The sequence below is a fragment of the Trachurus japonicus genome, chromosome 4, assembly GCF_045865225.1.
Source record: "Trachurus japonicus isolate A0001 chromosome 4, Traja_1.0".
NCBI classification, from domain to species: domain Eukaryota; kingdom Metazoa; phylum Chordata; class Actinopteri; order Carangiformes; family Carangidae; genus Trachurus; species Trachurus japonicus.
The window spans coordinates 16,952,431-16,969,275 of NC_140910.1; the positions used below are offsets into that span (position 1 = coordinate 16,952,431).

The 16,845-nt window shown below is 39.8% G+C and overlaps 1 protein-coding gene across 2 annotated transcripts; it reads right to left on the reverse strand.

The window, feature by feature from the left end:
• Positions 1 to 2,807: 2,807 nt before the first annotated feature.
• mindy4 (MINDY lysine 48 deubiquitinase 4) lies at positions 2,808 to 16,010 on the reverse strand. Of its 2 annotated transcripts, XM_085774402.1 has the most exons (18): positions 15,759 to 16,010; positions 15,252 to 15,371; positions 14,826 to 15,058; positions 14,460 to 14,730; positions 14,125 to 14,369; positions 13,950 to 14,002; positions 13,729 to 13,838; positions 13,537 to 13,653; positions 13,333 to 13,424; positions 13,048 to 13,149; positions 12,737 to 12,800; positions 12,323 to 12,388; positions 12,158 to 12,225; positions 11,991 to 12,054; positions 11,598 to 11,759; positions 10,778 to 10,958; positions 4,210 to 4,288; positions 2,808 to 4,002 (listed from the first exon to the last, which is right to left on the reverse strand). In XM_085774402.1, the coding sequence occupies exons 1-18, from the start codon at positions 15,816 to 15,818 to the stop codon at positions 3,954 to 3,956; spliced, it is 2,136 nt and encodes a 711-aa protein (XP_085630528.1). In that variant the 5' UTR covers positions 15,819 to 16,010; the 3' UTR covers positions 2,808 to 3,953. The 2 variants fall into 2 exon arrangements, with proteins under 2 accessions (XP_085630528.1, XP_085630527.1); XM_085774401.1 differs by having other exon boundaries at positions 3,039 to 4,002; positions 13,537 to 13,838; positions 15,759 to 15,965.
• Between the last annotated feature and the right edge of the window lie 835 nt (positions 16,011 to 16,845).

Here is a 16,845-nt window from a genome sequence, read left to right on the forward strand (position 1 = left end):
ACAGGGCCTGATATTCTTCCACTTGACATGTAATGTTGTCTTATACTGAAATATGAGCCTGGGGAATACTTACACTGATTGTCTGCTGTTTTTATTTGTGTAGTGAAATAAATATTGAGACATGCACGCATAGGGATGCTGATAGACTAGGTTCTGAAGAAAACATACGCTAAGCCAAAGATTACAACAGCTCTGTTCTCACGCCAGCATGTCTCTACAGACTCAGCAGGAACATTTTGTTACATTGGATCATGCATTATTCAAGAAACTTTGGCTTGTTGTGGGATCATTAAAAAATCATCTGCAGAGGCCGCCAGTTCAAAAGGTTGTGAACTGAAATTGCATCGAACAAAGATGTTTTGTTTATGTACAGATCTCATCAATGCGATTGTGATCTCGATCCATGCATTGTTCTCAACCTGATATGAGATCGCCTCATTCTGAAGGGCCATAAAATGTGTGATTTCCTCACTTCCACAAATCAAAGCTTCATCTGGAACACAAGAGTCCAGCTTAGAAATTTATGCTCCATCAGATTCCTGGATGTTGTCAAACCTGCAAAACCAAATAATGACCAAAAAACTGACTGAAAGACACAGCTGAAGAGCCTCCTTTCTGGCATACTATATAATGATTACCTGCAAAAATTAATGGAAAGGGATGATGTTTTCTGCTGGAGCTATAAAAGGATTAGGCAGCTAAAAATACAGCTTGCACCTCATGGGGATGGACCGGGGATCCCTTTCCCTTCGGGTGGGCAGGGCAGGGACACTAGATCCTAATCTGAGGAGGATATCACTTATCTGGAGACAAACAGCACAGATTAGGAGAGGAGACAGAAGATGCACTGGGGACAGCGTGTGGGAGGGCTCTAACTCAATTACACACAATACCAAATCCCTCCTCTGATACCTCTGAGAAATGCTGAGGCAATAAATAGTAAATAGAGACCAAAGCTGGGCCATTTCCTTCCTGTCAGACTGCACCCTGCTGCACTAAAGCTCAGTAGCAGTTAGAACAGCACCTTAGAAACAGAGTAAGTGACGGAATGATGAAATCACCTTTTCATACTTTATTCTGTAAAATGAGGCCTGTGATTACAACTGACCGTCACACCAGTCTCACAGCAGACTGCGGACATAAACGAATCCCAGTACTGAGGTGATGGCAGCTCACCAAATCAATGGCCTATCCTGATTCTTGTCTTTAATTGGCTTTAAAATCATATACACATTTATTATTTGGTTAGCCTCATGGCATTTATTGTACTATTTCATATGATAACTATTTATGGTGGATTATGACTAGCATATCCTAAAACCTAAACATGGTTCCTTATGACGTATATCAGACTCCCCCCATCCGCAGAAGAATTTTGTGGCAAAAGTAAACACTTTAATCCGATTTCTTGAACCCCAAGGCCCCTTTCAGGCAATCTACCTTATTTATACTGTTTGCAGTAGTCTTGATGGCTGTAAAATTGTTATAGAGGGATCATTGATCCCCCTCTCATGATTAATTCATGCTTCTTCCAATGTCTTTTTTAGAGTGCATAAATCCCTACATGAGTCAACAGTAATATACATTGAGATAATACAGCCTCCATTAGGAATCTGACAGTTGAAAGATGAATGAAATGTCATCATCAAGATGAGTTCTCCTCTCCACCATTGCCAGCGCACCAAAATGAAAATCAAATGGATATGAGTGGCTTTGACAGGTCTTATAAAGAAAGCTGCTTCTATTGTTTCATTTTGAGTGGTTGCCAGGATGGTTTGGTTACATGTTGACCCATACGCCACATTTCCAAATCATTATATAGACTCTGGTATATGTTACGCAAGGCATTTTGATGGGAGGTGAGAGTTGCTGCAGCTCCGTTTGTGCGCCAGCTGCAGTTTCTTTGATCCCGTGTGCTGGAGGTGTTGGCACAGGTCTGCCTGCCACCCCCTCAGCATGCTCCACACTGTGTGAGCTCTGATGCCTGCCATGGCTAATAATGAAAACACTGATTGACTGCAAGGCATCTCTGAAATTAATCGCTTTTTTCACCCTGACATGTCACATAGTTAAGTTAATTTACAATCAATTTTGGATTTGTTTTGTGTCTAAGAATTACATAAATGTTCATTTATCAAATTAGGTAAAAATAAATGCCTCAAATATTCATTGCAGCATAAAGAAAGTTATTTTCATCAAAGCAATGTGTTCATCTTTATCAACAAGCTTCTTCTTCTTTCTTTTTTTTGTAATATATATATATTGATCTCATTCGGTAATTTATTATATAAATTAACATAAACAGTTACCAATTTTTTTATTTATTTTAATGTTTATTTAACAGGGACAATACATACAACATTGCCATAGAAAATGGAAAATGCGATGCATATAAGACGTCTAGCTTCAGCTAATTTGCAGTCTTTAACTGGTACCTCATTTACATTACAACAGCTTTTAAAAACAGGTTTTCTAAAGATATACAAAAAGCTGCAAGCAGCAATATGACAGCATCTTCATGGTGCAAGTAATCAGCAAAATATAATTTTCCTATAATTTGCATTTATTAATTTATTTAGGATTTATTTTAAGGTTCAGATAATTACATTTTAGTTCAGTTTACTGTACTGTTGTAGTGTAGGCTACATACAGTACAACAGCACCACAGACTCAGCAACTCAGACTCACTTCATAACAGCAAATTCAGATCTGAATTTAAAAAAACAAAAACAAAAAAAACACTGAACATAGTTCAGTAACATAATCATAACATGGGTTCCTAATAAACTAGCAACTTAATGGCAATGGCAATAAACCTCTCAGTCTTTTCCCAACAATTGTGTAATCATAGTTAAGTTACATAATACATTTTTGTACATTTATTTTAATCATTAAATCAACCAATAAATTCTATTTATTATTGATTTACTTGTCATCATGTTCTCTATTTAGCAGGTAATAGCAGCTAAAGAAAAGTGCCACAGTGACAGAGATGCCACAGTGACACAAAAGAATCATCACTTCGTTGACAAACAGTTGAGGTATGATGTTATTTTATTATCTGAGAGGGGCATCAGAAGTGAATACTCATCATGGCAATTATCAACAATATGAATTCACAGACACACATCTGAAGCCTTCATCAGGTCTGTCTCTTTGACACACACACGCACACACCAGTCAGTATTTATTTAATCATATTTTTATACAACACATCTGAGTTATAACTGCAGCAATACAAACAAATACAATACAGCCTAATAGATTAATTTATTTCAGGTGTGCACACTTTGGCTAATAAAAGGCAGTATGCTGATTGACCATTTCAAACCAAACAGTACAACAATATAATTGACGTAAAGAAATGTTAAGACGTGGTGTGGAAATATTTAAGACAATACATTTATCTTGCACTTTTCTATTTAAAATATCACACAATGATTTCTAATAAGCAATTAACATGGGGATATGTGATCTGAATGAACTGGTAGAGAGTAAAAGGCCACTATGGTCAATACTATATCTTGAACCAAGGCAACAGTTTCCATCCAAACCCTGTCATGTTCACAAATTATTGCTCAAACAAAGTTATTGCATTCTATCAAATATCTTTTTGTAGGCAACAGCATGATTTCTTATGGCAAACAGACAGCATTATGCCATATCCTAATTAACCTTTCCAGTTGTATATATATTGTGTTATACATCTACTTACATTGAATCATGTAAGTAAAAGGCAGTCAAGTAGAACACTGAGCCTCACTTGAAAGAGAAAACAAATTATGTCGAAATGTAAAGATAAATACAAATACATTAAATGAGAGGAAAACTCTACAAAAATATGTATTTTTGCATCACTTGAATGTAGAAATTGTTGTAATATTGATGCAAAATGTTTATTGACAGTGGACAATCAATATGGACACACAATGAACATTAAATAATGTGATCAGTCAGAGAATAGGATCTGTGTCATTCCAGTTGACTACAGCATCTGTCCACCTAAAACAAAAACAAAAAAAGCATGTTTAATCCATTGTACTGTACGATTGATATTTTTTAATCTTTTAACAGTCTTTGGACTATGCAGGGAATTTGAACATCCCTTGATAAAAAAACAAAATAAAGCAATAAATGTCAAAACGCTTTATGATTCATCTCAAGATCTGCAGATATCACTGGGCATGTGGGAGTATGTCCATGTGTTACCTTGTTCGGATACAGTGCTCCAGAGGAGGAATGAGATCAGTGTCAACATCCTGGCCGCTCATGTTCAATTTGCCAACAGCTATAAATGAAAAGCAACATTTTCAGTTGAAGTATACTTACAATTAGTGCAACAGCAAAATGCTACTAAATGCTACATCAGGGACTGGCTTGCACTACATCATAATTACTAAGGTTCATACATATCTTAAACACTATATTTCAAGAACAATTAGGATAACTTTTATGGCCATATATTCTCTGAAACACCAGTGTGTACATACATACTGTACTGTACATACATCAAATTTAACCACAGGACATATTAACTAAAATAAATCACAAGTTGTGTAATTTGATAGAAAATAAACATTTATTTAAAAGATGTTACAGAATGTGTCAAAAGCCGTAATACTTGGACATAAATGATCAAGAGGCAACAATGTTTGAAAACAAATGAGTAGATAAAAGTGTCCTGTAACACTTCAGAAGGCAGCAGTGTCAGACAGAAACAGTATTAAATTAACAGATTTTGTATAAAATATATTTAGAAAAACAACTAGGCATCCTAGAAGCCCCTCCCTGTTGGAATCCCACAAGATCTTTTTTCAAATCTACAAGCCTCTCATCAGTACACTTGTCAATCTTCACTGAGATGCTGTCTTCTGAACGTCAGAACAGTTTGCTTCTGCTTTCACTGCATAGCAATTCACAGGTTTTCAAGGGCGCAAATATGACTTTACCTCTTAACCCTTTGCTATTGCAAATCATCTCGCTTATCTATGACGGTCTTCCTCTTGAGGTCTGCAGCTTCGTGTTCTTCCCTCCTTATGTTCCTTTCTCCAGCGAAATAACCGCTGCCTGGTTCCTATACAGCTAAAAGACCGACCATGACCTCCACGGGCCTGTATTCACAAATCATATTATCTTACCATTAAGAGTACCTCTAAGTCACACAGAAAGTGTCTGACTGCATTTTATTTCTCTTCAATCAAATGTTAGGCTGGAAGCCAGAGTATGTTGTACCTGTAACCGTTGTACTCTAGCTGTGGTTCTGGCTGTGGGTTTAGATGGGGTGTGAAAAGATACAGTATGCACACTGTCCCCCGCCAAGTGACCAGATGCCTTTGAAACAGCTGCCTCAGGACACTCTCCCTTAAGATCCACAAATTGTGTCAATACGGGTCCAGATGTGGTCAACAGTGAGCCACCAGGCATGGAAAATCCCCTCATCATCCTGATCTGTCTTTGTGACAAGACAAGCAGAGTCTTCACATCACACTTTGTTGTGTTTGTGACCCAGTTTTCCCCATTCAGCAGGGTATCATCCACACTGTCTGTCCCCCCCCCCCACATTTCCCTGAATTTAGCCCCAAGAGCAGCCAAATCACAAAACTCTCTAAACTCTCTGAGGATATCATCACACATTGCCTCATGTGTTTAACTTCAACAAGTATGTGCAGCATTCTTTTCATCTGACATACACACGGGTTCTTAAATTCAGCCATGCATCTTGGATCAAGACACTGGATGTTTCTCACTTATGTGGGATACACTGTAGATGCACTGGAGCCTTTTTCAGGAACTTCTCAAGGGTGATCAAAAGCATCTTGCAATCCATTTCCATCACTAGTCACTGCTGCCTCTCTGGAATGTTTTAGGAAGACCTGAGTTGGTTCAGGATAGCTCTTGTTGCAAATTCAGTATCAATCTAAGAACTGTCCTTGACCATGGTGGTGATGTTGCCTTTTGCAGGTGCTTTTCCTTCAGCAACTGTATCATGAGCCCTGCAAAATACATAAATAAAGTTAAACACACCCAAATGTTTGTATGTTGATCCTATTCTGTGTTCTAAATGATCATTTACATGTAAATAAATGCATGATGTCTTATGTAAGATACTACATGTTGTCTTTATCCTTCACATGCATTTTTTCCCCTCTAAATGATGACAAAAATACTAAAAATGTATAAAATAAAACATTACTAATTACATCAGATATGTACTCTTACCTTTTATCAGTTTGTGTGTCCCCAGAGAAGAAGGTCAGCATGAGTTGCTCTGCCTAATACATGGTGATGAAGGGGTTGATTTCTCTTGCAGTGCTGTTGAATATTCCTACTTTCACTCTGAAGAGAGGATCAATACAGCAGATTTTCACCTCCTCAAATGACTTCACTTTTGGATTGAGTAGTTCTCCTCCCCTTCCATCTCGAAGTAGTGCTTGACACGGAGCCAGGGCAGCACTCCTTTTCTTTGATGCCTTGATATTTTCAATCCACCGGTATCTTAAAAACTAAATCATGTGTGTGCTACATCCAGTTGCTGTCACAGTCCTTGTGGGCCATCGTGAAACAGCCAGACTCTTTCCATCCACGGATTTACATCCATCTCTGAATGAGTATATGCAACCTGCACATACTGATGTTGATCAGTGGCTTCCCCACATCATTTTGGAGTTTCTTCTGAGAGATTTGGACGAGATTTGTGACTCTGATTCAGGAAATAAAGTCCTTCATTTTCTCAGCAATATTTTGAGTTGATAACCTGATGTACCAGATGCTTTGTTACACAAAACCATCTGGGAAAGCTTTGTTGAAAACTGTTGGACAACGGCAGATGCTTTAAAAAAAAAAAAGTACTTGGCAGGTGATTGGATGAATCATATGTCTATCATTCAACGAAGTAGAAAAAGGCCAAAAAGGAAATGCAATGACAAGCCGCAGTATATGAACCTTTGAAAGCTAGGTAGCACGTCAATAGATGATTCTTGCCATTTCTGTAAGAAAAATATGTCCATAGAAGGAAGAAAAAAAAACAACTGCTTCTCCCTAGCTGTCCAGAGTTCCTCCCTTATAGGACACTGATTGGTCCAAACCTTGCTTGAGAGAAATCCAGCTGCCTAACAAGATTAATGAACTGATGAATGGCCCACAGACTCTGAGCTGATGTATTCAATCTTCACCTCGGGCTCATCCCATATCCTGACATGCATGTAATTGTTTAGCCTGTAAATAGTGATTCAAACTTTCATCTGACAACATGACATACAGATGCATGGTGTCAGGCAATGTTTGGCACCCCTCAAAAAACTTTTGCAAAACAAAACCAGGAAAAGTTCCCCCAAGGGTCACTCACATTGGCACAGTTTCTATTGACAACAATAAATCCTTTCAACCCTCCTATAACGGCACTAAACAGTGAACCACCACTGCCCCTAAAATCGTCAGAGTGGGGCCTTTCTTGTTACTGTATGACAGCTGGATAACATTGGATAGCTGATCAGTCAGCTAGCTATCAGCAACCATCTTCCATATAGAGTAAGGTCACATGCAACTGTCGGCAACTTCCATACAGCACAAAATGAGCATGAAGAGATTGACACTCTGCTGGCTTGCCATTATGACATCAGCCCTTCAGAAGGTGGGTCCACCCCATGCTTTTTCACAGCATTAGATAGCCAAAGCCACTGGCCAACTGAGACAAAAGATTTGTTATGCCCCATTGAGAAAGAGCACTTTTTGCAGGTTCCAAGATCCAGGTGCACCATCCTTTTTTTGTTGAGGCCACCTTAAAAAATAGCAGTGCTTTTTTTGTTTGTTTGTTTTTTACGTGTAAAATTATAGGTCACAGGCAAAGACAACTTGTTCTGGCTCTGACGGAGACTGTTCCCAATACAAAGTGCTGAACAGAGAAATGGATTACTTGGGTATAGACCTTTAAAAAAAATGTTTGTTTTTTTTAAATCACAGGGATGCCAAGAGTGTGGCCTGGATGATGATGATGATGATGATCTCAAACACAAGGCACTCAGGGCACATAAGTAGTGCTGACAGTGCTTGTAGCCTACAGAAAGAAAAAGATGCCTCTTATGGCAAAATAAATGCATGCAGAAACCAGCAAAGATACACCATAACCAAGCCATGTTAGGAAAGTGGTGCTGTTCAGATTCAAGTGGAGTATCATTAAGATGTTAAATGCACATTTTACAGTACAGTGTCTACAGGTGTTTAAAATAGAATCATGCAAAAAAAAAAACACGACACGGATTTATGCAAAAAAATAGACTAACACTTACTAGCACGGCAGATAAATAAGTTCATAGATTCAGGCACTCCTACCTCTTTCCTTCTGTGTGTTTATTCAACTTTGCCACTGACAGGGAATGTTTGAATAGTAGAAGAGGATCATCTACCTGTGGTGGAAGAGGATCATCTGCCTCAACATGATAACAAGGACACCCTGCCCCCCAGCGCTAGCACCAGCAGCACCACCACCAAGGGCTCAGAGGGAATTGGAACATGTACAATATCTGATGACCCTGCAGAGTGGCTTAGAAAGATACCAGATGCAGAGCGTTGTTTTCTTGTCAGAAAAGGGCTCATGCAGATCACTGACATGAGCTTTCCTAAAAATATGGATGAGAATCCATGAAGATCAAGAGATCACTAGTACAGAACTATGAAAAATGGGGAAAAGCTCTTGGGTCATGGCTGCTCTGCTCTATAAAAGCAGATGCCGTGAAAATGCACTGAGCAAAAAGTTGAGCAGCTGGAAGAATTTAGGGTGTCATCTTAAAGAGCATGAGTTCTCAAAACCACATGCAGACAACATGAGATTCTGGCATGACTTTCAAAAAAAAGACTAGAAAGCAGGAGAGCAATTAATCGAGTCCAACAAGACTTGATGCTGCATTAGGTGGAGCACTGGAAGGGTGTTGTCAGAAGAATCATCACCGTCATGAGGCGTCTAGCTGAAAGGAACCAAACTCTAAGGGGCTGTACGATTTATCTGTTTGCCTTCCTTTGTCTGTTTTTGAAAACAGACTTTATAAATGAAAAACTCAATCCAGTCATGATAGAACATGTGCAAAGAATCCAGAGGTGAGACACCAAAGTACAGCAGTAAGACCTTAATTGAGAGTACTGATTGTTGTATTGTTCTTGATGCACAAGAACATTACAACAAGGCTTTTTAAGGCTTCTGGAAAAGCCTGAAAAGTACAACCTTAAATATTAAAGACTGTTGTGGCCAATCCCACAGCAAGGGGAGCAACATGGCCGAAGAATACTATGCTGTCTACAGTATGTCTGTCTTTGGCAGAGACAACCTTTTGACTTTCTATGACAACATATGAAGGACCTCACGACCAGTCGAGTTAAAATGAGTGACACGATGGGAGATGACAGTGAAAGGGTTAGGGTTTAGGGTTTGGTATTAGATGCCAGAGATGGTACAAACAGTGTTAGTAAAAAGGAATTTACTGTGGAAAAGAATGACTCTGAGGCAATGTCTTCATACCAGATTAATTAGGCAAGCAAAGTATTACAAAGCCCCACTGTCTATGTATAAATACCAAGAACAGAACTTGGAGGAGTCAAAAACTACCTTACAGGCTTCAGAGACAATGGGCTTAATTTCTGCCAGACAGAAACAAGAGAAATTGAAATTAAGCGTCCTAAGCATCTACAGCAGACTACCTCTGTGCTAAGTTAACTGGTGCACCATGTTCTCAAAGATGGACTACATTTATAACCTTGGTGGGGTTGGGGGGGTTCCCCATACAGGAACTGACAGAGGGAATTAAGTATGGAGGGGTTGGGAAGCAGTCTTGAAAGATAAAGATTTATTCACAAATTATGGTTGATACAGTTTGAGGGGGTCAGGGCTGATATAATGTGTATGTCTCTCCAAAGAAAGCTAAACTTCATATAGAGGAAGAAACTCACTCATCGCATGGAGAATCTCAGTGTTGCTCTGCAGCTCCTCTTTTCCAGTCACTTTTCATTTATCAAGAGAAGCTTTTCAAATGTGAAGCTTACAAAGACTTGCCTGAGGTCCACCATGAGTCAGGAGAAAGTGGGTTGTTAGGGCTAGCTCACATCTGTACAGGACAGGAGGTCAGAACGTTTTTGGTGGCAGTGTTTACTGCCACCAAAACATGAAGGCCATGCCTCTAAAAGGCTGACATGTTTGTGTGCATAATCCTATCCATTATATTTTAAGTCCTACCTCCAGAGGTACTTGGGAACTACAGGTGGCTAATTCTCATTATTCAAGTGAGGTCACAAGCCAGACTTTTCAGGTCATACTACCAGCTGCCAGATTTGCAAGTGGTGAACTCAAGTCCTCATCTTTATTATTTATTATCTAATATTGTGCACATTTTTGGGTTCGCTCTTTGTCTTAGTCTAAAAAAGCTAACCAATGATTGTATGTTATGTGATATTGGTCACCAGTAGTGCTGTTCATAATTTACCACCTCTAGATATGACAAGCATCTCAAACCTAAAGAAATGCTGGGGGTAAACCAAGTAGTAATAGCAACATTTGCCATATTCATAATATTGGTAACAGCAAGTTAACCAATGCTCTCATGCAGGCCTAGAGACTGATACTTTCAAATTACACAATTATTGCAGGTGTTTCAGACCATAGAAACCCTGAATTACAGAAATTATACCCAAATCAGAATGTTCATTTTTTGAGTGGTCGACCGCTGGGGATTAAATGAAACAACATAACAAACACAGTACACTGAAAATGTGGGAAAAGTGACAAGTTACATACAGACAGTGAGGCGGATCTCCTCCTGTTGATTGGCCAGCCCATCATAATAGTAGAGGTCAAACTCCAGACCTTTGTCTGGATTGGTCAACAGCTCCCTCTGCAGGCAAAACAGCACGCTGAAGTGGCTTTCACTGCAGACCACCCAGATAGGGTAATGGGGAGTCTTCAAGTAAGCTCCGACCTTAGAATAAAATAGAGCACAAGTCACAATACCCGTATTGTTTCATGAAGCCATAGCACACATTTCTCCCATTAAAGTTTGTACAAGATTCTGGTAGACACCGCAAACTATTTGGTTTGTCTGAGTTATTGCAGGATTTTAAACTTGGGTGTTTCTTCCAATTCCAATTTGATAGCATCTTGAGGACACAATAATTAGAGACATACGGGCAAAATCTGTAATTAATCAATGCTTTTTCACAGCAGATTTTTACTTAAATATGTTTTCACACATCCACTAATCAATACATGTTCAAATGTCCATAATGTAACTGAAGACCTTCTGATTATAATCTACTTCCATGCATATTTGTTCCTATGTTTCAGCTTGAGATGCAGAGTCATCATCAGTGATCCTTTTCCTATGAATGTGAACCACTTTGATGTGGGTAAACGAGTTGTTAACTATCACATAAACCCTGAATAGTCTTAAGAACATTCTTCTCTGTGATTATGTGCACATCTGTGCTGTTAGCAGCACAGCTGTGTTCACAATTGAAGCAAAGAATGCCCCATGAAGACTTGGTTTAATGTTAATCTGACTAGTATCTGGTGTGTTAGTAACACAGGGACCAGAGAGGAAGCCAGCAATTTTGCTCACCTTACATATATTGTAATGTTCAAACAAAGACAGCAGGCCAATGTCACAGTCGCCTTTGATCCCCTTCAAGAGAGTGATGTTGCCATTGCCTGAGTCTAACTCCATGTCATTGTCAAAGACATTAGACACTGCTCTGCCACAGAGCAAAAGGTTGACCAGCTCCTAGTGAAACGTAAAAACACACTTGTTTGCAGTTGTTATAGAGATAACATATGTTTGGGTTGATAGCAGCAGACCTGGGAGAAATATCAGTTAATTCATGCCATTTACACTCAAAATCACTGACTATTCTAAACCTGTGTCACCCAGAGCAATTTCAGTAACTTTATTATTAAACAATTCGCAAACAATCAAAATACCCAGTCCTCCTAACCCATTTGATTTGCATCAGACCTGAGTGCAGTAGCCATGGGCTCCAATAAGTGTTGTGGTGGGCACATCCATATCCTCTCTTAGTCTTCAGAGAAAAAGAGGAAGCACATACAAGGCAGTTCTTTTACAATCAGGCTTTTTCTACTCCACAATTTGTTAAGTAATGGTATTTAAAAGCCTCCACATACTTTTCAATAGATCGAGACAGAATGGCGGATATTGTGAGCAGAATGCATCCCAACCCACCGGTCTCGAACTGCGGAAAACAAGACAGATTGGAACAGATAGCTGGCGATCTTTTGTACATCTGACAGGCAAAATGAAACTGAGGAAGATGACTGTGAGTCTCTGACCTGCTCAATATGCTGCTCCAGAAGTAACTGCAGGTCCTTGATGTTATCCACAGTGAAGCATGTTAGCTACAACACAATGAAGTTCATAAAAGTTACACTGCATTGAAAATGATAGCTCTTCTCTTGAATTAGGCATTACCAATGCAGTCAAAAGTAACATGTTATTGTGTAGATCATTTACACAGTTACAGCAAGCCATTACAAATAACAACAACAAAGATAAATAGAGACATGCTATTTTTTGCAAATGTTCAAATCAGGTACTACAATAATATTGTGGACATGGTGATATTCCAAAATCTACAGCTGCTGCTGTATACACCTGAAATACAAGTCTTAATTTTATTTTGCATACCCGACTCTCACTACTTTACATACTTTTCAGTGCGTGTGTATGCAGTGACATGTCTTTACCTTTTCAAGCACTCCTTCTGATTTGTAGCGTCCTGTTGGAGTGAAATGATTTCTTCCTGAACTTCTGTTTGGAAAAAAAAGAGCAAAGAAAAACACAAAGTTCCAGATTGAGTAAAGCATTTTTCAGGTATTTCTGAAATGAATGGGTCTGACAGGTGAAGATAAAGCTAAGGATGGTGGCTGAACTCTTGGCTCCTAAATGCCGAAATGCAATCTGAGCTTAGTTTAACTAAGCAATTATGTTTGACCTGTAATGAGATTCTGTGAATTGGTAAAGATCCTGTGTAGCGGATTAAAGAGTATGTTCTTACATTGCAATTGTGCCTTGTTTTTCCTCGCCAGCCCTCCACAGGATTTCAGCCACAGCTAAAATAAGACACTCTCTCCTGGTATTGCTGGAAGGTCTTAACCTCCTGAGAACAAAGTGGCATTTGAGTGCAAAGAAGGCTGTCTGGGGTGATAACACAGTTAATACCACAGTGCAGGGGTCAATACATAGCAATGGCTACAAAGCACTCCTTGATGTGAATTAATGGCTGTGAAAAGCATTGCGGTAACTACAGTAGGTCAAAGCTCTGAATTGAAGGATAACATACTGAAGGCCTGCATTACTGTTTTCCATGTTTTCAAACAGTAGTTTCTTAAGAACAAAGGCTTGGACCGATGCCAGAACTCCACAAGGACCACCCTAGAAAATAAAGAAATGTACAAATGCAAAAATATAAGGCATGACAATGCAATTCAGTTAGATGTATGAAAATCGGCATGTCTGAATTCTTGAACAGGACAGAGGAGACAACCTTTTTCTGCACAATTCCATATCTCAGGTCATGCGTTTCTGAGAATGTGAACCCCTGATTCCTCCACTCAATGCTGAACCAATTTAGGCTGGAACCAAGAAGAACCACTTTTAGTTCCTGGAGAAAAACACAGAAAATTAAAGGCAACTGCAGAAACTGTCCTCTGCAAAAAAGCTGCAGTAAATCACCAACCGTGGCGGTGTGTTGGTCCATCGGGCGGCCTGGATAGCTATGCTCTGCGATTTTTCTCTGAAAAGATACTTTGGAGAGATCCTGCAGATCCTCATCATCATCAACATCATCTGGAAACACATTCACACACCGTTAACTTTGACGAATCCAAGGCTGTAAGTTGATTGCCAAGAGAGGCAAAATTTAGACTCCCTCTGCATTACTACATATAAAGCACTTACCTAAAACCATTTCAGACTCATCCAAGTCAGCTACATTCTGTCTCGTCTTTGCTCTAAGAAAAAGGAAAAAATATTAACCTGAATGACACCCTGAAATCAGATGGAAAAAATGTGTAACAGTAAGGAACTATGAGGTCCATGATAATGTGAATTGCGACATCTTAAAGCTCTTTACTTTTGCATCTGCAGTGAGTATTGTTGTACTTTCTCAAAGCTGTTTTCACTCTTCAATCTCTGTGGTGCACTTTTCAACTCCGGTCTCCCTCCTACGCAGTCGATCTCAGTTAGGCTACTTTCTATGCTTTTTGTATTTAAGCCAGTTGTTGCAAGTCCATCTCCGGACTGCCTGTGTTCTTCTTCTTTTCTGAGAAGAAATGACGGAACCTCTACCCTGCGACTCTGCCTTTTTTTGTTTGATTCCTATAAGGAACAAAAAAATAAAATAAAAACCAGTCCATGACAAGAGTATGAGATCAATATGTTTTTAGAACTGTATCAGAAGTTCAGTACCTGAGGTGTACGAGCTATTGGTCCAGCCATCATTCCACGTCTAATTCGATTAGTTCTGCTCCTTTGAGTGCTCTCGGTGATGGGAGTCTTTTTTTCTGGCTCTCTTCTCAAGGAGCTCTCATTGTCCTGGACAGGAGTCAGCAGCGGATAGCCTTTGTGGTCTTCTGACTGAGACGCCCAGCAAACTGTTTGTTTACTGCTGAGACTGTCTGTTTCAGGTGACAATAATGTATATGTAGGCTGAGAAGTAGAGATTTCCTCTATTTCAGACCTGTGAGAAACAAAGATCCTGCATAAGTTCAAAGCATTTTCCAAAGAGTCAAAACAGTACAGAATAATGTATTCAAAACAATGGTTGTGAAATACCTCAGTTTCACGTGTTTGCTGATAACAAAGCCTGCCGTGCTCCCCCTTGTCTCAGTGACATTCAGTGTTGCTGGTAGTATTGTTGGTGTTACTGCAGGAGAAGTGAGTGGACTGGTGGCTGGAGCAGACTGCACACTTTCACGTTCACTGCTGGTGATCTTGTCAGTCTTATGGCTCACAATATGATGCTTTACAATGATCTCCAGTAATGTTTTTAGGGGTGAGCTATGAACCTAGAATGAAAGAGATTTAGGCTGCAATAGTTTTCAAGTTATCCACTGTCACGGCCTCTGAATGAAAACTTAGAAAACAGGGCTCAGTAGGGACCGTGACATGTAAAGGACATCAGAGACAAAGTGCTGGATTACAGATCAAATTTTTATTGTAATTCAAAACATCTGTTAAACTCCAGCTGTTAGGACTGACCTTATTCTGTCTATAAAGATCCTCTATGTTGAGAATCTGCCTCAGGTGAGACCTGTTGTTGATGCTGGCCTCTGTGCGTGGGGTCTCCTCGTCCATACAGGCAATGGTCCTCTTAAACCCCTGCATATCGACATCAGCAGTCAGGGGCAGTGTTATACAGTACTCTAATCATTCCAAGTGTCGTTTTAGCCAGTGAGAAGCCACGAAATGTTCTTTGTTGTTGTTGTTTTGTTTGTTTTTTCTATTATGGCCATTTCTTACGCTTATGGTTTAACTGCCGTTATGATACACAAACGTGACCCACGTCCTGGCTTTATACTATAACTAGGTTTAATAATTATACACTGGTTCATAGTTGAAACCGGTCCATCTGGTTGCACCAAAAAAGGCGAAACATATTTTTACCAACGCCAGACCCTCTTGAACTCTTTAGCATAGTTGAACGAGGGCTAACGCTAGCCACGTTAGCGGTTAGCCGGTCAGCCTGTTCAGAGTCAGACAACCTACCTTTCGACTCAGGTATTCCCGCACAAGGGACGAAGAAACTTCCTCAATTGAAACAACCATGATGTGAACACAGACTCATTGATTTAACCAGATGTAATCAACAAGAGGATGTTCTGACTGCGGCGCTGACCAACCGAGAAGCGAGCCGCCGTGGCTGCACAGATCTGCACCGAGTCTGATGGGACCGTGTGGACGTCCAGGAGGCGGTCCCCGTGTGTAGAGATCAGTGTAACTGCGAGCGTCGCTCGGCTCGGGTGTTCGCCAATGTGCGTTTCCATGGCGACGCGTGTCGCTCTCAGTGGATGGAGGTTGTTTACGATGAAAACGCACATCTAAAGACACGGTTAATGCTGCTGCTGCCTGCCTGACCAACTGGAAAGAGGATAAAATACATTCAACACAAATTGTCTTTTCTGAATCAGAATCTTTGTTATTTCACTTGTGAATTTCGTCCCTTTTTGCACATTTGCAGGAAAAATTTGTGGTTGGACTGGTAACAACTAGGCCTAGGCCTAGGCCTAAACTTGTGAACAGCATGACAGTAAACCATATGGACTTTTGGATGAAAATTTGGCTAAATTCAAATGTCTGGACTCTGGACCTAATGCAGAAGTGAACTGTCCAAATCCACACTTCATCACATCGACAAAGGGTCTCAGAGAGACTTTCATAGAGTACACTTGGCATTCATTCACTTGGCTTGGCAAGCAACAGGGAAAGACAAAAACAAATAAAAGGTGGTCAGGAATCAGCCAATGCTGTGGAGTGCATACTGGTCCTCCACCCAGCAGCCTCTGAGGCTCAGAGTTCAAGTCTGGAGCAACCAGTTGCTAGTCCCTTGCAGAAATAATATTTAATTTGTTTTGCCTCTTAGCAAATCTGATTAAATAACTCAATCAGGAAAATGTATCACATGAAAACAAAATGAACAGCAAAGCTAGAATAACCAGATTTAACATGAGATTCCCCTCGCTAAATGTGGCCAAAAAATAATTAAGACAGCCACAGCCTAAATGGAAATGAAGGTACAAATAACTTGAAGAAAATTAAATCACCAAAATCAACTGGTAGCCTATGCAGGTCTCAG

Bases quoted from the DNA above. Each gene is read 5' to 3' on its own strand.
- mindy4 (XM_085774401.1), bottom strand. From the start codon at position 15,818: ATGGTTGTTTCAATTGAGGAAGTTTCTTCGTCCCTTGTGCGGGAATAC. The intron at 15,059-15,251 runs GTCAGTCCTAAC...CTTTCATTCTAG, and splicing joins ATCTTTATAGACAGAATAAG to GTTCATAGCTCACCCCTAAA. The intron at 13,150-13,332 runs GTATGTTATCCT...CTTTGTTCTCAG, and splicing joins AACAGTAATGCAGGCCTTCA to GAGGTTAAGACCTTCCAGCA.